Source organism: Thermothelomyces thermophilus, chromosome 3 (assembly GCF_000226095.1).
Source record: "Thermothelomyces thermophilus ATCC 42464 chromosome 3, complete sequence".
Taxonomy (NCBI): Eukaryota; Fungi; Ascomycota; class Sordariomycetes; order Sordariales; family Chaetomiaceae; genus Thermothelomyces; species Thermothelomyces thermophilus.
Window position 1 is genome coordinate 2,884,468 of NC_016474.1, and position 27,113 is coordinate 2,911,580.

Sequence of the window (27,113 nt, forward strand, 5' to 3'; positions counted from 1 at the left end):
TTAGATTTAGAAGACCTTTTAAGTTAGATAACTAAACTTTCTAGTACCTTTTATATAAGAACTAATTAAATAGATATCTTTAAATTACTTATATTATCTTACCTTAAGATACCTAGTTTAACTAACTTAAATATATTAACTAAATCTTTATATTATATTCTTTTTCTTTTTATAATAAGATAAGGTTAATATATAGCTCTAGGGTATAATTTTAAGAGGATAGGGTAATATATTACTATTAGAGGTTTACTTAATAGCTAAAGAGAGCTACTAAAGTTTAGCTACTTTAGTAGCTATTATAGAGCCTAGAACTTAATCTAATTAAATATCTAGTACTAAATAAAGATAAAAATCTCTAATAGGTAATATTAGATTAAGATAATAGCTTAGATAGCTATAATACTATAAGAAGTCTAGAGCTAAATACCTATTAAATTCCTAGTCAATTTAACTATAGATATAAAGAAAAGAATAAACCTTTTAGCTTAATCAAAGATAGCCTGATTAACTCCCAAAATAGCTATAGTTATAATATCAATTTGGTATAGTTTAGCTCTATTTTATATGTTCTATATGTCTTTAAAGTTAGAAAGTAGAAAAAGTAAGTAGGTAAACACTTTTCTAACCCTACTATATAGGTAAGATCTATATATTTTGTATAGTAGGGTTAGAAAAGTGTTTGCCTACTTTAACCCTAGTAAGCGACTTCTAAATCAGGTTAACTAACTACCCTCTCTTTAACTTTAATAATAGTTATACCGACCTTTCTATCTTTAACCTTTTCTTTAATACTATAAGATAGCTCCTAGATTAAAGACTACTCGTAGGAAACTTATAGAAGCCTAGAGATCCCTAATTTACAGCCTCCATTTGGCTAGATTAAAAGGAAGTACCATTATAGCCTATACCAGCTTATTAAAACGGACTATTAACTATACTATCTCGAAAGTTAAATATAACCTTACTAATAGAGCTAATAAGCTATTCTAATTAAAGCCTAAATCTAGAAGACTATCTAAGTTAGATAATTAAGCTATCTAGTATCTTCTATAGTATATAATAATCTACTAAATAGATACTCTTAAATCACTTATAACGCCTTCTAAATCCGGCTAGTAGATTAGTAACTTTACCATTTAAGCTATCCTTAAGAAGTCTAGAAACGGTCCTTATAAGGTATAGAAAAAGCTATATATTTTAGCTATTAATATAAAAAACGGCTCCTCTTTGCTAAACAGAATAAATAGACTCCCTAGGCCCTAGTTTACTAGTTAGATAAGGCCTACTTTAAAATTAGCTAAGAGAGCTATATAGTCTATATTATATAAAACCTATAAGAGGAATACTATCCTAATTATCTGTTCCCTACCTTTAAGAGTAGCCAAACTAAAGTTAGCGTTTAGGGCTATTTTTATAGGCTATATAAGGGACCTCTTATTATCCTACCCTAGGGTATCTAGTTAAACCAACTTAAATATACCGACCAGATCTTTATACTATACTTCCTTCCTTTCTATAATAAGATAAGGTTAATATATAGCTCTAAAGTATAATTATAAGAGGATAAGGTAATAAATTACTATAGGGGGTTTATTTAACTATTAAAGAGGGCTACTAAGGTTCGGCTACTCTAGTAGCTACTATAGAACCTAGACCTTAGTCTAATTAAAAATATCTAGCACTAGATGAAGATAAGAATCTCTGAAAGGCGGTATCGGATTAAGACGGTGGCTTAGATAGCTATAATACTATAGGAAGTCTAGAGCCAAATACCTGTTGAATTCCTAGTCAATTTGACTATAGGTATAGAGAAAAGGATGGATCTTTTGGCTTAATCATAAGATGGCCCAATCAAGTACTGAAATAGCCGTAGTTATAATATCAATTTGGTGGCAGTTTGGCCCTGTTTTGCGTGTGCTGTATGTCTTTGAAGTTGGAGGGTGGAAAAAGTAGGTGGGCAAACACTTTTCTGACCCCACTGTATCTCTTTCAATCACGGATACCGACGCCTAAACATTCAGCCAACGACAAGCAGATCTCAACTGGTTTGTGTCACCCCACGTGGCAAGCCAAGAACTTGAGGGTAGCTTTTGAGAGGTCCACACTCCTGTCTTGACGGGACTGGCTTATGCAGAATTGGAAAGCCAGGGCTCCTGCCTCCGTAGGGGATCTTCTCTGCGCCGAAGATCTGGCCAAAGCAGAAGTTTCAACCCGCAACTGATTGGATCACGCATCCCAACATCATGTAGAACTACAGAACTTGCTATTAGTGCAGAATACACGTATCGGCTAGTGTTGGTGAGAGGAGGATTGCCGTTCAGCAATCCAAGCCCGGTGCCGCAGTATGGTCCGTGCCGATTCTTCCGGGGCGTGGCTGGGTGGCCGGAGGCAGGGATAGCATTGCTGCCTTCGGGGATAGGCTCAACAAGCGAACTTCCGTGCGGGTGGCAGCAGCGGGCCCGTTTCCGCCAGGGACCTCAGCCGTCCATACCACGAATCACGCCTCGGGCGGGATAGGCACTTCCAAACCCAGCCACTTATCGTTTCTCGGGATAGCTTGGCATGGATCAAGGTCTACGCCGATCGAAAGTGGCGAGAAAGTCAAGAAAGTCAAGTTCAGATTGCCTCTGAAGTCGAGAAAACCAAGCTTCGACTGCTGGCAGGCAATTTGTCGGCCATCGTCGAAGGAGCGCTGGGCAAGTTCTGGGCAAGGCTGGGCACAGCTTGGCAATGACGAAGTGAAAAAAAAAAAAAAAGGGTGAAAAAGAGGGCCAACATCCACCCCCAGCTGCCGTCTCACGCCGTTCTCGGGTTTCGTGCCAGGTCGCACTACGGTGTGGGAAAGCGGCGTCGAAGTTGCCCGCCGTGAAGTGCGTCTTCCGGAGGTGCTCTAGAGAAAAGGAAGGGAAAGTCAAGCCGGTTATCAAGCCAATCGGGTACCTAATGTCGTGTACAGTACAGCAAACTATTGGCAAACCTTGTAAAAGACAACAAATGTTGGGTTATCGGCTCAAGATCGCACGGTTGGTCGAGTGAGGCGCAGGACCGCCGTCGGCTCTGCAGTTGCCGCCTACCGGGGCTCTGGTCCACTTCGCGTGCCCCGTGATGCCCCACGAGAAAGCCCAGCGCCACCCCGGTGCAAGGATGTTGAGAGATTCCTGCAAGGTCAGCATGTTCTGCGCGGCCGGGGCAAGAGCCGAACATCGTAGCTTCCGATAGGAGAATTTCCATATAAACTGCGACGGGCGCGCTTCCTCCCCCAATGATGGCCTAATCTAGATGCTTGTTCCCACAACGTCGGGCGCCGCTAGGGGTGCAAGCTCTCTTCCTCCTCCGTTGCTCTGTCGCCGGGTGAGGCATCCTCAATCACTGCACAACCTATCGATACACCTCGTATATACGCGCGGTTCTTGTTTGTCATTTTGAACAGAAAACAATATTTCTAATTCCGGGCCCTTCCGTTGGGGGAACTGGCCTTTCGATCGCGCCTGAAAAAAAAAAAACGAGGAGACCTAATCCTGCCCTTTCCGCTTGCAGGAAGGACCAGGCCGGGCCTGAGTCAGATCGTCTTGCGAGGGAACGCTTGCAAGTGCCAGTTTCTTGCTCGGTGATCCCTCCTAAACGTGTCAATCACAGTCCATCCCTTAGCCGAATATTTGGTCCTAGAGCGGACACGGCGGCAGGCACACCTGGATTACCTACCCAACCCAGGTGCGGTGACGTCTTGTTCTGGGCCCTGTTCCTGAGCTCTCCGGGCCCAGATTGGACCGCCAATCAAACCCCCGAGAGCGCGAGACCCGTTTCCAGGTTCTTCTTACCCACACCGCGCGTTTGTTCTCGGACAAGACGCCGAAGTCACCTACCTATCTGCCTACCTAGGTAGCTAGCTCCGTTACCAACCTTTATTCCAATACACACCAGCAGAGTATCTGGCCCTTACACAGGCCTTAGCTACACATCCAACTGGCTGGCCCTCCCGGCGGCCGGGGCCCCGCGTGCTAGACCATGGCCTGGGACCATCTCTCCATCACCAAGCCGCACTTGGTCTACATCATCCTCGGGGGCTTCACCTCCCTGTTCATGCTATGCTCGAGCGTCATCAAGGAGCGCATGTACATTGGCGAGGCCACCGTGGCCACGCTCTGCGGTGTCATCTTCGGGCCCTATGCCGCCAACCTCATCAACCCGGAATCATGGGGCAGCGTCGACATTGTCACCATCGAGTTCTCCCGCCTCGTCCTGGTCGTGCAGTGCTTCGCCGTAGGCGTCGAACTGCCCAAGTACTATATGGAGAAGCACTGGAAATCCGTCACCTTCCTGCTGGTGCCCGTCATGACCTTTGGTTGGCTGATCACTAGTCTGTTTGTCTGGTGGATGGTCGAGCCCCTGAACTTCCTCGAGAGTCTCGTCGTGGCCGCATGCGTCACCGCCACGGACCCCGTCCTCGCCTCGTCCGTCGTCGGCAAGGGCAAGTTTGCCAAGAGGGTTCCCAAGCATCTCCGTGACCTGCTCTCGGCCGAGTCGGGTTGCAACGACGGCATGGCCTTCCCTTTCATCTACCTCTCCCTGTATCTCATCCACGACAAGCAGAGCGCCAGGGACGTCTCGTTCCACTGGATCGTCTACACCATCCTCTACGAGTGCGTCTTCGGTGCCGTCTACGGCTTCATCATCGGCTACCTCGCCCGCCACGGCATCAAGTACGCCGAGGAGCACGATCTGATTGACAGGGAGAGCTTCTTGGTCTTCTACTTTGTGCTCGCCCTGTTCTGTGCCGGTTCAGGGAGCATTCTCGGCGTGGACGACCTCCTCGTCGGATTCGCCGCCGGTGTCGGCTTCTCAAATGACGGCTGGTTCACCCAGAAGACGGAGGAGTCCCACGTCTCCAACGTCATCGACCTGCTGCTCAACCTGGCCTACTTCGTCTACTTTGGCACCATCATCCCGTGGAAGTCCTTCAACGACGCTGCCATGGGCCTGCAAGCCTGGCGCCTGTCCGTCCTGGCCATATTCGTCATCCTCTTTCGCCGCATTCCCATCATGATGGCTCTGAAGCCGGTCATTCCCGATATAAAGACCTGGCGCGAGGCCCTCTTCGCCGGCCACTTCGGTCCCATCGGCGTCGGCGCCATCTTCGTTGCCATGCTGGCCCGGGGCGAACTCGAGTCCGAGGACCCGGTCCCTCTCTCGGAGCTGCCGAAACCCGGAACCGAAAACTATACGCTGCTCTCGCTTGTCTGGCCCATTGTTGCGTTCATCGTCGTCTCCTCCATTATCGTCCACGGCTCGTCGATCGCCGTGTTCACGCTGGGGAAGCGCATCAACACCCTCACCATCACCATGTCGTACACGCAAGCCAACGAAGACGGCCCGCACTGGATGAACCGACTGCCTCGCATATCTTCACAGTCGCGGTCGCAGGCGCGCACCATGTCGGATACTGATGCCGAAGAACTCAAGCTGCCCGAGTTCCCACCTGGGACGCTGCCGCCTGTCGGCTTCCCCGGGAACTTCTTGCGTCGCGTCAAGGAAGACGACACCAGCAGACACGGGAGCAGGTCTTCCTCGCTGGCACCACGCCGGCGGAAGAAGAAGTGGGACGACGGCATCGGACCCGGCGGTCCCATTAGCCAGTCGGCCATCTACCCCCAACGTCGCGGCCAAGGCGAGGAGCCCTCACCCGGTCCCCCGCGCGGTAGCACCGACCAGTCCCGGGCGGATGATGTCCCCCAGTTACCGACCGATGTGGAGTCCCCCGTCGTTCTAGAAGAGAAGGATTCCGATCGATTATCTCTGGCCGAGGCTTCCGAGAAGCCAGCCGGCGAGGACCGCCCTGCGAGCTCGGAAGAACGCAGAGATGCCGTTGAGGTCTACGAAGAGGGTGGCAACATTGTGGTTGAGAACCGTGCTGGCGATATGCTCGCGGTCGAACCCATGCACGGCGAGGAAAACACCGCTGATCGAGCCAAGAGCTTGGCAACCGAGCTCAAGGCGGAAACAGAGACCTCGGGCTGGACTTATGAGGGTTTGAAGAAGAGAATCGTAGCCTGGCGCGAGGCTGAGCTTGCGAAGAGGAAAGGCAAGGGCAAGACGGTTACTAAGAGCGAACCGGCCCGGGCGTTCCAATTCGGTAACACGGTATGGTCCCCCGACCCGTCTTTTCCGCTGCGTTTCCTGGTCAGTTAACGGCTAACGTCCCGAGTAGATTATTGTGGAAAATGAAGATGGTGAAGTCATCAAAAAGTACGACCTCCCCACGCAGAAGCCGCAGGCCGACCTAGTGAGTCAAGGCCTGAAACACATGGGCATGGGCGTCTTCGCGAAGGCCATAGAAAAGCCCAGCGAAGGCGCGGCAGGGGCAGGCGAGTCCTCCACGGGGGGAGAGCCCTCTGCGACGCAGAAACAACGCAAAAAGAGCGTGGTTGCGGGGCAGGAAGAGGATGACGACAGGCACATCCGGTTCACCATTGGCGGCATCGGCCGGCGCATGACCAAGGAGGACTTCATTGAGCAGATGCAGAAGCTGGACAGATCCACCAGGCGCGAGGTTGTGGACAAGTCGGACGCGTCGCGGGGACTCAAGACACTCGCCAAACAGGACGCGCCGGCGCGACCGACCCCGCAAATCACGGTCTCCCCAGCCCAGCAGTCAAGCGCCAGCCGGAAGGACTACGCACCCGCCGGTGCCACCAAATCTACCCAACAGCCGCCAGGAGAGGATGAACGTAGGCAGCGCGAGTCGAGGTCGTCTTCTCGGGGGAAACAGGAATCGCCATCCGACACGTCAGACAATGGGGCAGCCGAAACCGAGGTAGAGCGCAGGAGGCGATTGGCAGCGCTGAAGGGCGTCGATGCTGAAGACGGCAGTGATGACGAGGACGACGTTGCCGATCGCCGCGGCCGCAGCATCAACAAGACACGCAGGGAGCATGACGAGGATGATGTCGAGACGGCCGCGGAACGACGCCGTAGAGAGGCAGCGCTGGGGATGGCGCCGCACGCGGACAACGGGGAGGACAGCGACGATGATGACACGCCGCGAGTGCCACCATCTAAAAGGTCGATTCGGTTTGCAGATGCCCTGGAGAGGGCGAGGCGAGAATGAGAAGTGTTCTTGGCCCGCGGGTCCTGAACGCTTGTGCACCGCATGACACGGCTTAACATGCATGAAGATGACGGTATAGCATGTCTGGAGTTTTGGGTTTCTTGATGTAGTAGTTGTGTAGGATCATGGAGCATGGCCTGGTGTTTGCGCTCAGCTGGACCTCTGGACCTGGCCTCTGTTTTGTTGTAGCGAGTAATAGCGGTTGCTGGGTAGACGGAGGGTTAAATAAAAACATGACGTCCATAGATTATTAGGTATTTAGCTCATTTGACGCCTCCTGTGGAACTCATCACGAGAAGCAGGACCTGAGAACGGAGAGCAGCGAAAGGTCGTCGGGAGATATGATCTAAGTACAGTACAACAGGAAAAGCAGCATATATTCCCTCGCGAAGTATTTTCTTCACCCTATTATGCCAGCGGCACTCCGGCTCTGTAGGCTCCGAACCCCCGACGATGTCAAGCGCACACCCATATCACGCATTCCCGCCGACGGAGGATCGTGACCGGGTATTAGATAACTGAAAAAATTACTTTGCCTCGCCCTCATAGAGGGTTACCAAGTGAGAAAGGGACGGTACGACGTGTCTGCTACGGTAGGGTCAGATGTGCTGCAAACCTGACTAACCACAGCGGTGTGAGCGCTGTGGCAGGCACTCCCAGAACTCTTGTATGAGCCTCAGAACAGAAGTGGTGATGATGAATGTGCGGATTTTCTCCAAATGCCGGAGGCATTGGAAGGTGCTGTCTAAATACATGTCACGACCCCGGTCTGTAATCCGTACCTTCTGCCAGTGGGTCAGTCAGATATGACTCCCTGGCAGCCAGATCCCGCAACAGTGTCAGTGACCCATGGATGCCTTAAACAGATGTGTCTCGGCATCTTGGATCGCTATACTCGTCAAGATCTGGCCAGGCTACCTGATCAAAACTTCCGTCGTAATTTCAAGTCCGTTGCGGACACCTGACGACATCCCTCCCGGACTATGTCATGTGACCTCTACCATACATATCCCTAACCCTCGTAACCTCCCTCGCGTGAACCCATCGATACAATAACGAAAATTCGAAGCTGGCGAAGTGCGCGTTTTCTGACTAAGCAACAAGTCTGACTAAGCTGTAACTATTCCCCCTGCCTCCGCTAGCCCCTCGGGAGGGGGAAGGGGGGAAGTGCACCGCATCAAGTGATGTGAGGGAGGCGCGGACAATGCGAAGATCCATCAAGGCCGAGGGATGCTCTGGGGCCCAACCAACGCGTAGTTATCCCAACTAACGCCAATGGCTTTACTAAGGGTAAGCAAGCTAATCAGGTCACAGATCCGGCCAACAACGATGGCTCCAGGTTTATCAACCGCGCCAGCGCCACCCTCAAGCAGTATCCGGTTCTCCGGTTCTTCGTTTTCTTGATCCTATCGATGATAGCCCCCCTTGGAATGAAGGCGTAATTAGAGAATAGGATCTGGCCTCTCATGTTCCTTGCCGTTTCAGCCAGGGCCGGAGTGGTCGCGAGTTCCGGTTTTCTGGAGCTAACAGGGCGAATATCTCAGCCACCGTCGGAATCTTGTTGTTCTACCAACAACGTAGGAATAGGAGATGTTCTTATTAAGAAGACAATCTTTCGATATAAATTCTGCTTGACTGGACGCCTTGCTCTCAAATCGTACTTGAACAACTGGCAAACATTCTCCAAGCTCTCCGTCTCTGTTTTCTGTCCCTCTTTCCGCTCGCTTCTCATTTTCCTTCTCGTCCAGAATAGCCTCGTTTTCCCTTCCGTCAAGGTTGCAAGTTACGTTTAAATCATGTCGTCTTGTGGCCAGAACAAGACGGGGGGCAGCCGCTCCAAGTGTCCGGACTGCGACAAGACGTCTTGTAACTGTGGTTCGCCGCTTGCACCAAGGGTAAGTCACTCACCTCCCTAGGACCACCATTAAGGGTGCAGCCATGTTGAAAGGGGTTCCATGTCTCTCAGCCAAGTTCGAAAAGTCACAACCCGCAAGGGCGCGTGCCTCTCCCTCCGGGTGTTCAGCCCAGAAACACCGCCCTTCCTTCTGCGAGCAGAGGGGCAAACGGAGCAACTTCCTGAAGAGAAGAAGAACAAGAAGAGGTGGTGGTGGTCGAATGGTGTGAGTTCTATCTTGTCCCAGTGATTGTTGCCCGGCTGAGCCGGGCGATGGCCCAGGCGGCCCCAAGAAGAATTAATTCCCTTAGCTATGATCCAAACAAGGTGTCCACCGTTCCGTCTTCCCGCCGTCGCCGCAGCGCATCATGCCGATTGCTTCCTTTGATTGTTGTCTTTTTTTTTATTTTATTTTATGGTCTTCTCTTTCCCTTGGTCTGAAAACGGCCTTTCGCCTATTAGAATGGGACTTGGAGGAGCAGCATGAATGTGCGAACAGCGAGGGTTCGACCTCAAACTTTTCTTGCCTTAACGACCTCCGTACAAGTTGTCGACGCCAGCTACATCCAATGCCACAGACCTTAGGTAGGCTAGCACTATGGAATGTAATGTATTCCGTACATCTAGTTCCTGCGTGATCGTTATTTGCTTGCTCAAATATCTCGATGACCAGGTATGTAATTACGGATAATCCGTAATCAATGGCTAAGCCCAATACTCCTTCCATCATTCTCCATCAATTAGGAGTTTATTCGTGATCGCTTCTCGTTGCTCCGTTGTTTGTAGTTTTTATTTGGATTAACTTCTTTGTCGACAACTAATTATACTCTGCATGCTACAAGAGTACGGATATAATACACCACTGAGACCGGATTTGCAAGGTAATTACAGTAAGTATGCGGTAGATGTCGTGTCCTTGATTGCGGGGTGAGAGACTGGCAAGCAACCGGTGGCTCTGGCATCTCCACACCCACCATCTGCTGCCAACCGCTTTTGGTTTAGCGGCTCTAGCAAAGCCGTCATGCCTGCTACCCGCGAAAAAAAGACGATTTGACCGGGGACCTGGCGGTTCACGCGAATCCTGAAATCTCAATCCATCATCCTCGAACTCGACAACGAACCAAATCTCATCACACCATACACGAGGCAAAGCCGCGCCTTCGCTTGTCCGCAGCGAGGACGTCCATACACCTACCGAACTCAATTTTATCCTCTTCCAAGCGCACACACACACACACACACACCTAAACCGCCAAAATGGTCCAACTTGTCGAGGTTGAGGACGAGCACTTCCAGCAGCCGCAGGTCGGCCCGGAGGAGGACGATGATGACTATACCGACACCGGTGAGTTGCCCTGGCCATCTCCTCCTCCCTTCCTTTTTTTTCTCCCAGGCAAAACCGATGCCAAAGAAGACGACACATGGCTAACTACAAAACCAACCAACAGACTCCGAGATCTCCACCGAATCCAACTACGACCCGTCCGAAGAGACCCTCGCGGAGCGCCTGGCCGCCCTCCGCGACATGGTGCCGGCCACCACGCGCGGCTGGATCCACCACAAGTACGAGGTGACCGCGTCGGCCGTGCGCGCGGCCCTGTCCTTTGCCGGCCGCGCCGCCTGGACCGTCTCGGTCAGCGCCCTGCTGGTCGGCGTGCCCTTCGCCCTCGCCTACGGCGAGGACCAGAACTTCGCCGCCATGGAGCAGGAGCAGCGCATGCGCGAGCTCGGCGGCGAGGTCCTGACCGCCCCCGTCAGCACCGGCAGCGCCGCCGCCGCCGCCGCCGCCGGCGGCATGACGGCCGAGGAGATCGGCGCCGCCCTCGGCGGCACCAAGGGCGGTCGCGCCGAGGCCAAGGCCGCTCTCTAATCTGACAACGGTCATAATAAATGATGCCGGCGGCGGTCATGACGATGATAGATATGGTGGTGGTAGGAGGAGGTAGTGGAAGAGGAGGAGGAGGAGGATGATGATGATGATAGATGGATGATGGGCCGGTGAGGCAACAAAAAAAAAAATAAGCGGACGGGGACAGGTTGGAGGGGGGGGGGGAAGATGTCGCGGCGTACCGCACACGCTGATACGGGCATTTAGCTCTCCCCGCTTCTTTCTCCCCTTTCCTAGGCGCCGAGCAACCTGAGCGGTCGCTCGGTCTTTGTCTATGAAGATAGGAAGGTACAGAGAAGAGGAGATGGTGCCCGAAACCAAGGGGGGAATGGAGGTGCTACTGCAGGGCTCTCTAGCCCTCCCCCGCCTCCCATGCCTCCAGCTTCTTGCTGTGAGGGCCCCCTCTCGACGCCGACCTCACTAGTCCCGTTGTCCTCTGACGAGACTGTGTATATTATCAGCCTTTTGTCCATGGTGGCTACTTCGGGGCACTTTCTCAATGTCTTAATACGTCTGTATTGGTTCTAGATTTCTTACAGTTATAAACTGGGGAGACTGGGTGGTTCTCATGTGGCGGGGCATGAAGGGAAGAATGTATATTATGGGATGGCTCTCATCTCCCAAAAACAAAACTGGCCTTGGTTGCATGCGTCCTCGATTCAGCCGCGTTTGCATCTGATGTGTTCGCGAATGCCGTTGCCTACACAACCGATTTCAAATCAGCTGGAAAATAGGAAGCCCTGCCCAGCGGCATCACATGTTGTTATGTATACATATACGTATATATGTATATACAGCAAATGTGATGCAGCCAACAGTATTAACACCTAGCTCAGGTATGACCAAGCTCAACTAGTCATCCTCAGCTCGGATGTCACAACCCCCCCCCCCCCCCAAATGCTCTTCTCTTCTTGTTTTTGTTTTTTACACCGATAAAAACCGGGGCACTATCCCTCCCCTCTCCTCGAGAACCCATCCTCAAGTCTGAAAAGGTTTAACAGAAAGAAATCAAGGGAATGCTGAAAAGCCGTTACAGGAGTGGTGGTATCATGGAAGGCACAAAGAAGATCTAAGATGAAAATGAGACAAGTGTGTCGGATCCCTCAGCGAGAACCAAAGAGAAGTGTTTCGTGTCGGAAACGAGGGTTGGAAACTTCGTAGTAAAGGAGTAAAGTTCGTAGATAATGAAGGCAGGTAGTGTTAAGCCAAGAGTCTTCGACCCAGGAAGGGAATAAAAATAAAGAAAAGGTTGGTTGCCAGACCGCGGGGCAAAGTCATTGCCTGCCCAAAAGTGACAAGTCCAATGTTTGGACTTGGGGAGTTGTACAAGGCTTGATTCAGATCAATAGTTGGCGAAGTTGCGGTGTGCTTCCTCAAGAACTGCGTAGCGCGTTAGCCTCTCACCTGATGATCACTAACACTGTCAGAAAAAGCATGGCAAAACCTACTGCGCAGGACGTTCATCTGGCCCGCCCGGTCCTCACAAGCAATCTGCAGTCCGCTGCCATCAACCAGGTCGAGAACGACGCTGTTGGGCAGCTCCTGCAGTTCCACGTCGGGCGCAAAAGGGGGCTTGAAGTCGCTCATGTGGTATCGCTTGACCATGGCGCCGTGTCTGTCCTTGCCGGAAACAGGAGGTATCATGGCCGTGCCCTGTCCCGCGCTCAAAATCAGGAAGCCTTGACTATCGAGGCAGAGGCTTCTACGTTTCCACAAGAGATTGTCCGGGAACTGGACGTTGACATCACCCATGAAGGCAATAATGCTCGGCTGGGCCGCAGCGCCAGTAGCGCCTGTACTACCCTTGGACGCGGCCTCGACCTCAGCGGCGTTCTCCTCGGTCACCGTGGGTGAGATGGACGGGGCGCCATTCTTCCTTCCGGTCACGAGCGTATTGGAAAGCCGCCGCATAAACCGGGAAGCGCGACTGGTCTTGTTCGGGCTAGCCGGGCCGGAGCTGCTCGAGGGGGACTTCTTCTCTTCCATCCCACTGCCGCTCTTGGCTTCAGCTTCCGACTCGGCGCCAGGGGATGTCATGCTGACAGAAGGGCCGGAGCCGCTCTGGTCGAGCGATGAGCGCCGGCTGCTAATGCTAAGACGTCGGCCTAGCGAAGTGGACTGTTGCACCGATGGAGCATGGGATGAGGGGCGCGAGCCTGCAGAAGCCTGGCTGGCGGCAGCAGCGGGAGAGAGCGCGTTGCCGAGGTTATCCGTAGACGGCGACTTGACACCAATAATAGACTCAGTCCGGTCCTTGATGAAGTCTTTAACGAACGAGAGCGACGACCGTCGTCGGGGACGAGGGCCGTCAGATGTTTCCGTCGTTGTGGTGTCTCTGTCTCCCTCTCGCGACTGCTTGGATAGTCGTCGCTCCAGCAACGTCTGCTTGGCCTGATCCGCGAGCTCCCGCGCCGAAACAACACTAGCCGGACGCACGGGGCTCTGCGAGTTGACGCGGTTCTGAACGTCCACCGTCAGCTGTGACTGCCTCAAGTCTAGCGGCGGATAATCTGCTTGGCTTGCCCTGGGCTCGGGGCCCCTAGGGTATGGTTGGTTAGGATCCCGAACGATGCGAGCTGTGACCTGGACGGATTCGGGGCGCCCCCTGGGAGGCATTCCTCCCTCAAACATGGACAACCGGTTCACCAGCGATCCGGACCGGCCGCGTCCCATGTTCCGGGTGGCCTCGGGAGATGACGAGTCCCTCGATGCTGGAGGAGAGGGTGATGCGCCCCTCGAAAGCGAACTGGTCCGCTCGGCCACGGAAGATGGCCGTGAGCCCTCCCGAACATTAGCTTTGCGCACGGCAAAGAAGGTTGTCGCAGGGCGCTCTTTTGGTGTGTTCACCTGCTCCCCGCCGGGGCCGCCGCCAGACAGTTTCTCCAGCGCTTTGATTCGCTGCGAGATACTTGAACCCAACTTGGCGCTCTTGGGTCTGAGCTCTGACGACGGTTGCTGCTGCTGCTGCTGTTGGGAAACCCTCTGCATATAAGCGGAGCCAGACGACGCTGATCGGGCAGGGGGAGACGCCAACTCGCTCGGGGCTAGGAAAGAATTGCGGACGGGATTCGAGGCCGTCCTCAAAAACTTAGGGGCGGATGCGGTATTGTCCGCCGCGGCGCTAGCCGGCTTGTTGGTCTGGTCCACACCAAAGACCGGGGAAATGGGAGACTTGGACACAGTGACTGGCGTAGCCTGCTGAACTGTCGCCGACTGCAACTCATCCATAAAGCCGTCGTTATCTGTGATGCTGATGACGGAGCGCCGCTTGTCGCTGCTGTCCAGGACATCGAGGTTCGTCCGGATACGTTCCGGAAGCTTCCGCAGCTTGGAGTCGACATCGACCGCATCGCTGACGTTGGTTGCCCCGGTGACAGTGTCCTTCTCCGGAACAGGGGGGGCTGATTCCTTAACGCGCCACGAATCCACATCCGAGGTATTAGCGGCAATGAGGGGGAGACCTTGGCTAGCAGAGCTCGTGGGAGGCCTCGTCTCCTGCGTGGAGAACTTGGACACCGGGATTCGGATCTGCTGTGTTAAGGGGGTTCTTTCGTCACCGATAGGTTCGGCATCGCTAAGCTTCGCCTCTGGCAATTTCGCAAGAGATGCTGGCTCCTCGACTGTCTCGGCCGCTGTTCCGTCGGCCGCCTTGTCCTCGGGCGTGCTAGACTGGGCTGGCGACTCGGATGATGCCGAGACCGGCAAACCCTTTGGGACGGCGTCGTCACTCGCTGCCGTGCTGGAGACGGTTTGCACTTCGACTTTCTCCTCCGCAGCCGCAGGAAACCCGTCATTAGGCACCGTGATGGTTGCTTGAGACTGTCTGTCGGGTAACGCGGAGGCCGTTCCATCGGCGCGCTCCTCCGAGGGCAGGGCTTCACGTTGAGCCGATTCCGGCTGCCCGTCATCCTTGGCTTGACTTGCTTCCGATTCGTTGTTCGCGCGTTCCTCTTTAGCAAGAACGGTTTCGTTCGTTGAGTCGGATAGGGACGAAGCTTGCGTGGAACCTCCAATTTCCGAGGCGGCCGTGGGAGACGAGGGGTGAGAGTCCAAGGTGGTATCTAGAGAGGCGTGATCCGTCCCAATATCCATCGCGGAATCAGGTTTGGGCGTCTCAGGAACTTCCTCCTGCTGCTCGTCCGCTTTGTCCGGGCGTCCTTCAGGTAGCGGAGCGTCTGCGGCTGCCTCAACATCCTGCTTCTCGTTGGCAAGGCCCGGGGTGCTCTGAGCCGAAGGGACATCGGCACTAGGAACGTCGGGTGTTGTCTGCAGGCTCATCATCTTCTTTTGCTCTCTCAGCTTCATAGCTTTCAATAGCCGAGCTTTCTCGGGCGTCATGACGTTCTGCTTTGCCGGGGGTTGGGCAATGGCGGGTGCGTCGGGCTTGTGCGCAGCACTCGTGTCGGCCGGGGCTTCTTCGGTTGCGCTGGTGGCCTGTGGTTGGGCCGAAACACTTCCGGAGGGCTTCGCGCCAGCAACGGCCTCGACTGGCTGGGAAATGAATTCAGCTCGTTCTTGACTCGGAGACTCGGGAGCTTCTTCGCCGTGGCCCTGGGATTGAGAGCGAGCCTTCCTGGTGCCTTTGGACATGGACTTGATGCCAGCCGGGACCGTCGAGACACGGGGAGCGGAGCCACTAGCAGATGATCGCGGGCGACCGGCAGGATCCGCCGAGGGTCTTGGACCAATCTTAACTCGTGGCTTGGAATAGGGGTAAGAGGTCGCCGGATAGAGGTCAGTCCGCGACGACTGCGATGACATGCGCCGCGAAGACTCGTCTACGGATATGGCGGGCGAGGATGGACGCTGGGCACCCGTGAAATTTGGCGGTTCGAGTTCATTAGCGAAGCGGGAAGCATCCGGGAGATTGGCCAGGTCTGCATCGAGCTTAACAGGGGCTTCCGAGTGCGCTGCGGACGACTTCGGGCGTGCCTCTTCTTTGGCGACGGACTGGCGCTTTCTCTCTCTCTCCTCTTCCTCCTCCTCTTCTGCGATTTCCATCAAGCGTCTTCGACGCAGCGAGCTCGTCGAGGAGGATGTCGACCCGGACGCAGCATGAAGCGAGCAGGCTGCCGAGAGCTTGGTGTCCTTGAGCTCCTTCGCCTCTGAGATCTCAAAGGTAGTATCGTGAGGGGAGAATCGGTCGCAGACGGCCTCGAAGTGAACAGTCACCCGCGCTATGGAGGGCTTGAATAAGCTTCCGTAATGCGGAGAAGAAGAGAAGAGAGAGGGGGGTGACGGTCGATTCAAGCACGGGAGAGGAAACAACTTACCTTGGATCAACCTGGAGCAGTCCACGGGCAGGTATTTGATGATGACACTGCGACGCCTGTACCTCAGGAAACCGTAGAGCGGCGACTTGTCCTCGTACTGGGCAATATTGTTGCGGATTTCGACGATGCCGCCATTGCCCCGACCCAGCAGCTCGACCTCATCACGACTGGCATATTTCAACAAGAGCCTATTTCGACTCACATGTCAGCGCCTTGTATCTCAGTGAAAGACTGGCTACACAGATACGACAATGGGCGCATAGCTGAAGAGCATCCCGCTGGTCGGGGTGCTGATGTACGTTGCACAACGGGGCCAAAAATAAAGTAGCGATAAGGAGGGATGAGGACATACCATCCTCCGGGTTCGGCGACCGCGGCCTCGTACGCCTCCGTGACTCGTGTATCGTCCAACCCATTCAGCGACATCTCGAGCTCGCGCCTCGGTTGGCCGTCGGTTCTGTCTCGTCTCGGGAGCTACCGGCGACCGCAGTGCAAAAGTGGGCGTTTTGTGAGGGCGGAGGACGATGGTTGAAAACGGCACCGAATCAGGGGCAATCGGAACTCGCTGGACTTGCTGCTCAGCCGAGCCTGCATGGAGCGATTGTCGAACCGTCCAAAGGCGTCAAAGCTGCGCGGCTGAGGCGCGCAAGGAACATGGAACGGATGCGCAGAATGGTTGCAGCAGATGGCGGGTCGCAGGAGGTTCCGCCGGGGAAATATTTGGGGAACTCTCCTCCTTCGAGAGCGAGCGAGTGCCGACCTTCCAGGGCTTGACAGAACTGCGTTCTGTCTATCTCGAATGCGAGCGAGACACGAGCCACAGCAATTCAGACGTAGCACTGGTCGAAAAAGGAAAGCAAGAAAAAAAAAGGGAAAGGAAAGATAAGACTCGAGATAGTGTGTGAACGATGAGCCCCCTCCCCCCAGCAAACAAGAGAACAGCAAAGGGAAAAAGAGTGTGGGCTGGGGTGGCTTCGAGTCGAGTACACCAGGACGAGGTTAGTTACAGCGCAGCAGAGCCGTCACAATCCTCTTGATGCACCGGCTCGCAAAACCAAGAGACCGGGTGTTGGAAAGGGGGTTGGCGGGAAAAAGTTGGGGGAATGAGGGGATCCTCGAAAGGAGGTGAAATGCAACCCGCGAATTGGCGGTCGTGCTGCTCCTGTGCTCGGCGCGATATTTTGGAGGAACCGAGCGGGAACACAGGGGTCGAGGTGCCAGGCGTGCAAGACGCACCCAATGCTGTTGCTTGAGTGGGGCTCATAGTCAGGAACAGGGTCAGGGGATCATCGCGTCATGCGCTTTCTAGAAGAATTGCATGCGCAGAAAGAAGACCAACGTTGGTGTATGCGTTTCCTGCCAAGCTTTGCAAATCTTCATCCGCGTTGCAAAGATACCAATTCACTAATTAGATACTAACTCTGGGATTTGTATGGTGTCAAAGGTGCGGGAAGAGGTGATTCTTTCCCGCGCCGTGCTGCAGCATGTGCCCGTGTCCTATAGTTATGTACTGTACGGGCTACACTTGCCTCATCCCGAAACTCTCCCCCACAGTGGAGCATGCCAATTCCCCTTGTCTCTGGTCTTAACCATATTCGGAGACTCCATGCCTGTAAGCTTCGTTTCAGGCTTCAAATCTGTGAGCCCGATTTCTGGGAGGCCGGCACCTCCAGCCTGGGCCCCACCCGACAATGAGGGTTGATGATGCCCAGTATAATCGGGGTGAAGACGAACCGAGATGTTTTGTTTTCTAAGGCCGGCGAGAAAAGTCTAACGGGGTTCGAAGTAATTTCGAGTTCGCTGGTGAATAGCTAGCTTCCAACGATTCACCTTTTCGAGTATTTTCTGGAGCCAACAAAAACGGAGCCGGACACTTGCCCCGAAATCAGATTATGTGCCAAACCACTGTAGGCGATTGATTGAGGGGTGGAGGGAAACGACATCGCCACGGGCGCTTTGACACCATGGGACAACCGTGCATACTCTATTCAGCTTGCCGCGGCGGATCTGCTCCAGATCAGATCGACTCTCCATATCCCCCTTCCCGATATTCAACCTATCATGGCTCGAGAGAAAGAACAGACTGAAGAGAACAGTTTTGTAGTACATACAGAAACACTCTGTCATATCAGCGCAAGGGGGAGCATCTGAGTGTAAACATGAACACGGTGTCTCTGTGTTTCCGCTTGGCCATCGAGGCCAATTCGTAGCTTAAATTCTTAGATACGGACTGAGGAGCCCACGACCAGAGCCTCCCACACAGAACAGTAAGTTCTCTCTGCTGCATAGTTCGGAACATGACCATGAGAGTGCCACGAATCTACACCTAGCCGACAAACCAACAAAGCGAGTCAAGAGTACGGGGAACGAAAAAGGGAGGTGGGGGTGCGGGCTGATCCCAACGTTTACGTGCTCCTGCTTCGCCAAATAACTCTTCCATGAAGCTGCCCCTCGTCACACGAAGACGATCATGTCTGTTGTTTTTGTCCATTCCACATCACATAAAATATGACGAACTGCGAATTGCCGTTAACTTCCGACAACACACACTCAAGTCCGCGACCGGGTCGCCTTGAAAACCCTTCCTACACGTGCGAGGACACTCAACCTCTCCTAGGTAGTTCCCACCGGTGTGTCCTTACTTGTGTCGGCCGATGAATCCACATCCATCTTATCCCCAGCGGGAATTGTAGCATCAGGCGACTCTTCGATCGAGGCCGGTTCCTCCTCCACAGGGCCCTGAATCACGGTCGGGACGAACCCAGCGTTTCCATCCTCGGCCGTCGAGGGATCGTGGCCTTTGCCACTGTTGCTCGCGGAGACACCGACCGAGGGGCTGCCATCCTCGGCGACCTTGGCTTGGGCGTTTTTGAGGATCTTCTCGACCTCGCTGACTTTACCCGAGGCGGTGCTAGGATCGCCCTCGACACCGATCGCCTTCTCCTTGTTGTTCTGGTTCTCGAGGAGGGCCTGCTTGTCCAGGCGGATGATCATGCAAGACAGGTTGTCGGTACTAAAGCGGGAAAGCGCATGGTCGACTAGGAGCTTGGCTGCGGCCACCGGGTCTTGTATGTCGCGCACAAGGTCGACCGCGTCTTGGTCAGAGCAAACATCCCAAAGCTATCACCCCAGGTCAGCACATCCACTGGCATCCATAACACCCGTTACGGGGTCCAACTTACGCCGTCGCAAGCTATGATGATAAACTCGTCCAATTCTGGCTGAATGACCGTTTCCGTGGTATAGGGATGCCCGGTGACGAGGTCCTTGATGTACGTGTCGCCGAGGGCTCGGGTGACGGCAAGGACACCGTTGACGCGGTTGTTCAATATGAGCCCCCCGGCGTTCGTGATGCGCTTCCCCTCGTTCTCGTCGCTACCCTTGTGGTCGTACGACAGACGTAATGCTTTCCCCTGGCGGCAGAGAATGATCCGGGCATCTCCAACGTTAGCGGTGTACAGCACACGCTGCCTGACAGCGCTGCTCTTCAACTTTGCGTGGGTAGCATCCGAGGCCGCCAGCGACGACGGATTCTCGGATTTGGCAGCCTCCTCCGCGGCTTTGGCCAGAGCAGGAGCGATCGACTGGGATCCGGTAGCGGAAAGGCTGCTCGGAACCCGGTCCTCCCAGCGAAGAACTGCAATGGCGGCGGTGCAGCCGCTGTTCTTGAGGGGCAACTGGCCCAGCTGTGCATCGACGGCCGTGAAGGTCTGGTCGAGGAGCTCCGGTATGGGAGCGTTCGGGTGTTTCCTGATGATGTCCTCCAATATTATGTGGAGCTTCTTCCCGCACCAATCTGCGGCAAACGTTCCTGCATGCCCGTCAAAAATGGCGAAGTATCCATTGTCGGTTTCGATCATATCCTGGTCCGAGCTGTCCCCGCCCTGTCCTTCGCCCGCAACCCCGGCGGTACCAGCCTGAGCCTGCGCCTGAGCCTGACCGCCCGCGCCCGTCCCGACGGCCGGCGCTGGGGTGTGGAGGAAGTTGTACAGGAAGGCATGGGTGTCCTCCATCGTGCGCCTGCACTTTTTGTTTCTGTCTTCCCACACGCCCACTCGGAAGGTGGATCGGGGACCAGGGAGCGACTCGCCCGCGGCATTGTTGTGCTGGCCTTGGGGCACGGCAAGAGCCTGGTCCTGCTTGCCGAGCTTCTGCAAAGGAGTCTGGTCAGACGACTTTGAGTCAGCAGCCTGGTCGCTGTTGGCACGACTTCCGACTTGGGTAAAGAGGGTGTGTTTGGCATGGGCTATCAGGCTGCTGGCCTTGCCGCTCACCCCGCTGCTCCGTCGCTTTTTCTGCTCCGCCGAGCTGCCCGCATTCGCAGCACTGCCACTGCCGCTCCGCTTCTCGCCGCTGGCGGCTTGGTCTGATGTCTTGACCGGTGACGGTGAGGTGCGGTCGGAGCCGCCGGTCTCTCCTCGATCGGGGGAGGGCGGATTGCTGGAGGCTCTCTCCTTCCGGGCGCCGGAGGTCGGATCGGAAACAGAATCGGCCTCGGTCTTTTCGGATTTTGAGCCTCCGGAGTTGGAGCCGGAACAGAACATCCTATTCAGCAGACCTCCGTGAGAGGAGATACTGCGCCGCTTGCCGCCTGCCAGGTTGATAGGTGAAGGAGGTGGTACAAGATAGAGAACCTGAGGGCAGAAAACTGGGCACTGTGCCGGCGGCGGCAGAAATTGTTGGCCGTGTGGTGTCGGAACGGAGCGTTGGAATCGATCTCTCGGGCAGTGCGGCCTGGCTCAACGAGACGCTCAGCCGCACACGATGGCTCGGGACGCGATCGACAATAGAGAGGAGGCACGCTCCGCCTGCTGTTCCCCCGAGCAAGTTGCAAGTAGAGTTGCGGTCGCGTCAGGTTATCTTCTCGCCCGGTGTGTGTTTGTTCTGGAGTCCTCGGGCTTCCAGAGAGACAGGAGGCTCTGCCTCGCGTTGTTGGTCGGCAGATTGGGCGCCTAAGTTTAGATGAGGGGTCTTGTGATGCGCGCGGATGATGTAATGCACGAGCTGCAGAACCCCAGCGTAATAGCACGCACAAGCTTGCTTATTATTTGCGAGATGGGCGCGGTTGATGGTTGGTAGAGAAAAGCGAAATTGACCATAAACGGAATACCTAAAAAAGATGCACGAAGGGAGCTGCCACATCGGCTCCGTCGAGCCAGCAGTTGTTGCGAGGTTGGTCCAAACCAGGAAGCAGGAAGGCCAGACAGTGGCCGAGACTGGGCTGGCCTCCTAAGGGTGGGCGGTGCCCAGGTGCGCTGACGAGACCCCAAGGGCTGGCTGATTCCAGGGCGGGCGGGTAGCGGGTGGGTGGGGTAGGCTAACTACCTTACAAGTAGGGCCCGACACAAGAGTGCAGTGTACTACGGAGTAGTAGGGTAAGTACCCCCCGGGTTAGGTAGTAACTCACTAACTTACGCAAGGGAATCAGGGTATCCGGTGCCTTGCCGCACAACGTCAGCATCTCTATTGCCTGTCACTGCTGTGAGCGAGGTGGGGCAAAAGGGTCCTTTTTGAAGGCAGGGTCGTTAAGCCCCGGTTCTGGAACCACGACAATGACATCAGTGTTGGAGAATGAATGGCACAGATTGCGAATAAACTCGTGACAGGCGTTAGGTTGTTGCTCGAGCCTTGTACAGTACATATGTACAATACAGTGGTTCAGTATCGGATTTCTCTGTGGTGCCAACTGGAAGACAATTCACAGCCTCTGCCCGGTTTCGCGTTGCACGTGCTAGAATGCAATCTTTGCTTCTGACTGGTTACCGTAGGAAACGCCTTGGGCATTCCAAATCTTGGCGGCGCTTCCTGTGTTCAGAACCAGCAACGTGAAGATATCTAGGGTACGGAACCGTTCTCGTCAGATACTAGGTCAAAATAACACCGGCCGCTGTCGGTCAAACAACTGTTGTCCGAACCAGGCCGGCAACGGGCCGAGCTCTTCTCGCATGTACCTCAGTTACTAAAGGGTGCAGGCAGACTGTGCCAATACCAGAAACCGTACTGAAACAGAACAGACTCTATTGCGCCCAAACTCCCCACATCTCTCCCAAGGCCATTCAAAGCAAGTATGATCGTGGTTGATCTTTCGATGCCCTGGTGTGAAGAGGCAACGTTGCGGTGAACCAAGCTGTCAGGGGCCATTGACACGACCCAGCTTATCCATGGCTTATGGAGGAGTCCGACGATTGGCCGGTAATGCCTGAGTTGGCTTGACGGCCTAGTGTAGCCCCAAGGCCAGCTTGGAACCTACCATGAGATATTATAGTGCCGTTACGGTATCATGCATCGTTTCAAGGTCCCATTACCGCACTCATCGTCTCAGGCTATCAAGCCGTGCTTGAAGGTCGTCGTCGCCAGGATCGGTCCCGCCACCGCCGCCGCCAACTGCTTGGGCAATCTTGGTCTCTGCCACCGTGTTTGCTTGCAGTCCTGATGGCGTCTCACCGAGCTAAATACCGATAAGTAAATGACCAGTCGTGAAGCGAGGCTCAAGACTGCGGGCAGGCTTACCGCTTGGCTTAGGTCTACGCCAATCCCCTCCAAAACCTGCTCAACCACCTCATCACCTTCTTCCTCCAAGCCAACGTCCATCGCGTCGTCGATCGCGTCGTCCATCATCTCCTGTCGCTGTTCCATGATGTCGTTTTCGCGCTCAAACTCCATGGCAATGCGTTGCAGAGACGGAAGGTTCATGGTGCGGTTCATGCTGCCAAGGGCCATGGTCGCCCCTTTCATTGCTTGCATCATCTGCTCATTTGTGCGGTATGTCTACATGCGAAGCTGTCGTCAGCAACGAAAAATGGAAGCCCGGTGATGGTTGGCTCCAGGGGGGTTGATGTTCGGCGAAAAGTGGAAACTAACCTGAAGGCGAAGGGAGACCTTCTGCAACTGGCTTCTCATCCCGTAGAACTTCTCGATGTACCTAATCAACAACGTCAGTATACCGCCAAACAATCATCCCCGAGAATGCGACTGTACCTCCTAGTGCGAACCAGGTCCTTGGCCTGGACCTTGCACGCACCCATCTGACCCTTTTGCGCACTCTGACGGATCTGAGAAATGAGCGTCTTCTCCTGTTTTTCAAGCTTCACTCGTTGCTGGTCTAACTCTCGGATCGCCTTGTCGAGTAAGCGCTGGTTTCTGCGCAAACGCTCTGCCGGCGTAATGCGCTTGCCGAAGGCCCATTCCAGAATCTATGTGATAGCGCGGTCAGCTTGGACTTCAGCAGCGTGCTGGTTATGGAACGAGGAACTGACATTCATGATGACAACGAACAGGTTTGCTGGTTTCAAAGAAAGGGAGGGTTTCGGGAGTTTGGGCTACAAAAAGCGCAGGTTGATCTGAAGAAAGTCGATAGTCTGCCTGGCCAAGAGCGCCGCTTCGTCAGTTACCAAGGCAGCACGTCCAACGGTTGGCTCAACAATCCGTACGGATTACAACAAGCCAGCGTGCCAAGCACGAATAAGGCTCCTTCTTAAATGCATATCCTGTACGGATTACGGATCCGTACATTCTCATGCATCAAGCGTGCAACGGCGCATGAGATCACATGTGGGTCTTCGGGAACGCATCCCTGCTTAGTGCAAGTGGCGCCCTTTTTTGGTTCGCTGAATCCCAAAAGTTCATCCGAAACCATGGGAAAAGAAAGAATGAGAAAATCGTACCACCGTGCCATTTCGGGACCACGAGTATGAGCCGTGCCTAGAAGATTTCATCGACTTTGCTCGACCGTCCCCGAAGGCGCATTCTTCGCAATGAGCCAAGAGTATTTTTCGCCCAAGGGCAAGTCGGTCTCGCGGCACGACGGCGACGACGACCATGGAGACTCGCAGAATGCGGCGAGTACGAGCCGCCCGGCCGCCCCGGGGCCGTCAACCGCTCCAGGTTTTATGACTGTTGGCACTGGCACAACCTCGCAGTACGCCGCCCACCTCCAAGCCATGCTTGAGCAGGACTCAGGCTACGGCGGCAGCATTACCAGTGACGAAGTAAGCTCGATCAGGTCCGGACCGAGCGCTTCCGCGGCTTGGGATTCCGCTGTTCAGGCCGACCGACCAATTCGCCCTCATGCTTCTTCCTCGAACCACGGAGCTCCCGACCACCGCACCCAGGCCGGAGCTGTCCACCAGCTCTGGTACAACCAGCATAGGGCAACGCTTGGCCGCGCGATCACGGCTGTCGTGGAGCTCTTGAGGGAGCTGCAGGAGAAGAACGCCGTCTGGCCTGCCCACTACCCGTCGGTCCAGCGCGTTGCACTCGATACGCCTTCGAACCCGGCCTCGAGGCCTGGCATTCACCAGACCTACTCGACCGCCGGTGATCTCGCCACAGCACCATCCTTCTCTCAGCCGGCCCCGATGCTACGTCGAGCCATGACCTCTCTTGAAGACGCCGAGGCGGAATCTAGCAGGAGTGCACAGAACCGAGCGCCTTCCGCCGAGCCGAGACTTGTCACCCCCCAGATTGCCCAAGAGTTTTCGGTGCTGAAGCTGGATCTGAAGCTCGGCGCACTACACCAGGCCGAACTAGTGCATTCGTTGGAGAAGAACTCGATCGCTTCGCTGCTGGACGGGAAGATACAATCGAGCATCAGGCACCTACAGTCTCTCCGGGAGCGCATTGAGGACACATCAAGCAAGGTCTTGGTGACGGGCGACCTCAACGCAGGAAAGTCGACTTTCTGCAACGCGCTGCTCCGGCGCAAGATTCTCCCCGAGGACCAACAGCCCTGCACGAGCATATTCTGCGAAGTGCTCGATGCGAGAGAGAACTGCGGCATTGAAGAGGTTCATGCCGTTCACAAGGACGCCGTCTACGACAGGCACGACGAGACAACCTACGACGTCTACTCGCTGCGGGATCTGGAAAAGATAGTGGTGGATAACACTCTATACATGCAATGCAAGGTGTACGTCAAGGATGTCCGGACCATCGACGAGTCGCTCCTCAACAACGGCGTCGTGGACATTGCGCTCATCGATGCACCTGGCCTCAACATGGACACCACCAAAACCACGGCCATCTTTGCACGACAAGAGGAGATCGACGTCGTCGTCTTTGTCGTGTCCGCCAGCAACCATTTCACCCAGACCGCGACCGAATTCATCCGAGCTGCCGCCGCCGAAAAGGCCTATCTCTTCATTGTCGTCAACGGCTATGATACCATCCGGGACAAGGAGCGATGTCAGAAATTGATCCTTAACCAGATCAGAGCCCTGAGCCCGGATACGTACAAAGAAGCCGCCGAACTGGTCCACTTCGTATCGAGCGCGGCTATCCCAATGGCACCCGCTCCTCCCGGTGGCCCAGGAGGAGGCGGCTCCGGCAGTGCTGGTGGTGGTGGATTTGACGATCCAGGGGACGACGACGACCCGAAGGGCAAGGGCAAAAACAAGGAGATGGAGCGAGACTTTTCTGCTCTGGAGCAATCCTTGCGCCGGTTCGTCCTGGAAAAGCGCGCCCGTTCCAAGTTGGCCCCAGCAAAGACGTACCTGATGAACATTCTAAACGACGTGAACGTGCTGGCTACGGTCAACACGGAGGTTGCGCAGTCCGAGTTCGACAGGGTCAACAAGGAGTTGCAGGAGCTCGAGCCCCAGCTCGAGGCGAGCAAGCGAGCAAGGGCCGAGGTCAGCGAGAAGATTGACCAAACGATCGAGCAAACCTGCAAGGACGTCTACGATTACTCCCGCTCAACCATCAGCTCGGCCATCGCTCACGCCGGCGACGGGAACCTTGGCATCCCCTACCCCGGTGTGTTCGGTGCATTCCAATATGCCGACGACCTGAAGGAGGCCATGCTTTCTCAGATTGCCGCTTCGGTCGTGCAATGTGAGGAACACGCCCGCACCAAGACCGTCTCCGGTGTCAACATGATCAAGCAACTCGGCATTCTCCACCTTGGGAACGAGTATGAGAACCTGAACTTCAAATCAGACGTCATGTTCCAGCACAGGAAGCATGCCCTAGCTCGCCAGGTCGACATCGCCACCGAATTCTGGGACTTTGTCGACTGGTCGACGCTGCTTCAGAGGGAGGAGAAGGCTGGCATGGCTCTGACTGTCGCCGGCGTTGTCGGTACCGGTGTGATCAGCGGGTATAGCCAGATGAACATTGCACTTCGCGTTGCTCAGCTGCTAGGAAGCGACAACCTGCGCCGGCTGATTGTTCCCGGCGCGATTGCAGCAGGTGAGCTCGTCCCACTTCCAGCCGCACTCTTGTGTCATGACCGACTAGTTAACTGACTGTCACAGCCGCGGCGATGGTGTTCTACGTCCTCAGCCAGATCCCGCACTCGCTCCCGCACCGTCTCAACGCCAAGATCTCCGCCCAGCTCGCGGCGATGGACTATGTCCACGCCAACAGCAACCGGATCTCGGGCACCGTGCGCAAGGTGCTGCTCATCCCCGCCAACTCGTTGCGGGTAGGCCTCCAGCGCTCTGTCGAACAGCTCGATCATCGGCGTGAAGAGACGGCCAAGGTGCGCAAAGAGAGCAGCGACGCCCTCAGGTATTTTGGCAACCTCGTTCAGCGAAGCGCCCACCAACGCCGCCAGATCGAAGCGTTGGACCTCGATGCGCATCTCCCCGGAGCGCAGGGTGTTTTCTAGGCCAGTTCTTGTCTACATTACTGCTGCTTCAGGTCTGGCGTTTCGGGGAGTCTTTGGGTTGGTGGGAGGGTTCCCGATAAAAGGAGGCAACAAGCCAAAAGGCATGGTGTGGTTAGATGCACGGCAGGTTCGAGGAAGTAATGGCTGCTTTGATGATTCCCCCAATCCAGCTTGGACAGTACACGAGTCGCAGGACTCCACTCGCTGTTTTCCTTTTACATTGGTATGTTAGCAGGCTGCTTTGTAGTCGAGCGAGTATATATATATATATGTATACAGCAACTAGATTGTGAAGCTGCACGCTGCCATGAACGACAGCCGGCGCCATTACAGTTGCGGGGCGG

The 27,113-nt window shown here is 54.8% G+C and overlaps 6 protein-coding genes across 6 annotated transcripts; 4 read left to right on the forward strand and 2 right to left on the reverse strand.

Moving 5' to 3' along the window:
• The first annotated feature begins 3,199 nt into the window (after nucleotides 1-3,199).
• Nucleotides 3,200-7,131, forward strand: MYCTH_2304645 (uncharacterized protein). The gene is made up of 2 exons (XM_003663101.1): nucleotides 3,200-6,138; nucleotides 6,206-7,131. Exons 1-2 carry the CDS (start codon nucleotides 4,006-4,008, stop codon nucleotides 7,103-7,105), a joined length of 3,033 nt encoding a protein of 1,010 aa, XP_003663149.1. The 5' UTR covers nucleotides 3,200-4,005; the 3' UTR covers nucleotides 7,106-7,131.
• Nucleotides 7,132-8,243: 1,112 nt separating this feature from the next.
• Nucleotides 8,244-9,168, forward strand: MYCTH_2304647 (uncharacterized protein). The gene is made up of 3 exons (XM_003663102.1): nucleotides 8,244-8,358; nucleotides 8,420-9,000; nucleotides 9,072-9,168. The coding sequence occupies exons 1-2, from the start codon at nucleotides 8,310-8,312 to the stop codon at nucleotides 8,545-8,547; spliced, it is 177 nt and encodes a 58-aa protein (XP_003663150.1). The 5' UTR covers nucleotides 8,244-8,309; the 3' UTR covers nucleotides 8,548-9,000; nucleotides 9,072-9,168.
• A 941-nt stretch (nucleotides 9,169-10,109) lies between these two features.
• MYCTH_2080045 (uncharacterized protein) lies at nucleotides 10,110-11,769 on the forward strand. The gene is made up of 2 exons (XM_003663103.1): nucleotides 10,110-10,344; nucleotides 10,448-11,769. The coding sequence occupies exons 1-2, from the start codon at nucleotides 10,257-10,259 to the stop codon at nucleotides 10,867-10,869; spliced, it is 510 nt and encodes a 169-aa protein (XP_003663151.1). The 5' UTR covers nucleotides 10,110-10,256; the 3' UTR covers nucleotides 10,870-11,769.
• A 6,773-nt stretch (nucleotides 11,770-18,542) lies between these two features.
• On the reverse strand, nucleotides 18,543-20,857 carry MYCTH_2304655 (uncharacterized protein). Its single transcript, XM_003663104.1, has 3 exons — nucleotides 20,435-20,857; nucleotides 19,343-20,323; nucleotides 18,543-19,280 (listed from the first exon to the last, which is right to left on the reverse strand). Exons 1-3 carry the CDS (start codon nucleotides 20,702-20,704, stop codon nucleotides 18,774-18,776), a joined length of 1,758 nt encoding a protein of 585 aa, XP_003663152.1. The 5' UTR covers nucleotides 20,705-20,857; the 3' UTR covers nucleotides 18,543-18,773.
• Nucleotides 20,858-22,385: 1,528 nt separating this feature from the next.
• Nucleotides 22,386-23,576, reverse strand: MYCTH_2304659 (uncharacterized protein). The gene is made up of 5 exons (XM_003663105.1): nucleotides 23,417-23,576; nucleotides 23,139-23,353; nucleotides 23,022-23,082; nucleotides 22,671-22,928; nucleotides 22,386-22,608 (listed from the first exon to the last, which is right to left on the reverse strand). The coding sequence occupies exons 1-5, from the start codon at nucleotides 23,420-23,422 to the stop codon at nucleotides 22,471-22,473; spliced, it is 678 nt and encodes a 225-aa protein (XP_003663153.1). The 5' UTR covers nucleotides 23,423-23,576; the 3' UTR covers nucleotides 22,386-22,470.
• Nucleotides 23,577-23,797: 221 nt separating this feature from the next.
• On the forward strand, nucleotides 23,798-26,825 carry MYCTH_2304663 (uncharacterized protein). Its single transcript, XM_003663106.1, has 2 exons — nucleotides 23,798-26,348; nucleotides 26,414-26,825. Exons 1-2 carry the CDS (start codon nucleotides 23,915-23,917, stop codon nucleotides 26,767-26,769), a joined length of 2,790 nt encoding a protein of 929 aa, XP_003663154.1. The 5' UTR covers nucleotides 23,798-23,914; the 3' UTR covers nucleotides 26,770-26,825.
• Nucleotides 26,826-27,113: the final 288 nt, after the last annotated feature.

Bases quoted from the DNA above. Each gene is read 5' to 3' on its own strand.
- MYCTH_2304663 (XM_003663106.1), top strand. From the start codon at position 23,915: ATGAGCCAAGAGTATTTTTCGCCCAAGGGCAAGTCGGTCTCGCGGCAC. The intron at 26,349-26,413 runs GTGAGCTCGTCC...TGACTGTCACAG, and splicing joins TCCCGGCGCGATTGCAGCAG to CCGCGGCGATGGTGTTCTAC.
- MYCTH_2304645 (XM_003663101.1), top strand. From the start codon at position 4,006: ATGGCCTGGGACCATCTCTCCATCACCAAGCCGCACTTGGTCTACATC. The intron at 6,139-6,205 runs GTATGGTCCCCC...CGTCCCGAGTAG, and splicing joins CGTTCCAATTCGGTAACACG to ATTATTGTGGAAAATGAAGA.
- MYCTH_2304655 (XM_003663104.1), bottom strand. From the start codon at position 20,704: ATGTTCTGTTCCGGCTCCAACTCCGGAGGCTCAAAATCCGAAAAGACC. The intron at 20,324-20,434 runs GTGAGCGGCAAG...TCGTCTGACCAG, and splicing joins AAAAGCGACGGAGCAGCGGG to ACTCCTTTGCAGAAGCTCGG. The intron at 19,281-19,342 runs GTAAGTTGGACC...CTGGGGTGATAG, and splicing joins TCATCATAGCTTGCGACGGC to CTTTGGGATGTTTGCTCTGA.
- MYCTH_2304647 (XM_003663102.1), top strand. From the start codon at position 8,310: ATGCGAAGATCCATCAAGGCCGAGGGATGCTCTGGGGCCCAACCAACG. The intron at 8,359-8,419 runs GTAGTTATCCCA...ATCAGGTCACAG, and splicing joins CTCTGGGGCCCAACCAACGC to ATCCGGCCAACAACGATGGC.
- MYCTH_2080045 (XM_003663103.1), top strand. From the start codon at position 10,257: ATGGTCCAACTTGTCGAGGTTGAGGACGAGCACTTCCAGCAGCCGCAG. The intron at 10,345-10,447 runs GTGAGTTGCCCT...ACCAACCAACAG, and splicing joins TGATGACTATACCGACACCG to ACTCCGAGATCTCCACCGAA.
- MYCTH_2304659 (XM_003663105.1), bottom strand. The intron at 22,929-23,021 runs GTTAGTTTCCAC...CTTCGCATGTAG, and splicing joins AGGTCTCCCTTCGCCTTCAG to ACATACCGCACAAATGAGCA. The intron at 22,609-22,670 runs GTAAGCCTGCCC...ATCGGTATTTAG, and splicing joins GCGTAGACCTAAGCCAAGCG to CTCGGTGAGACGCCATCAGG.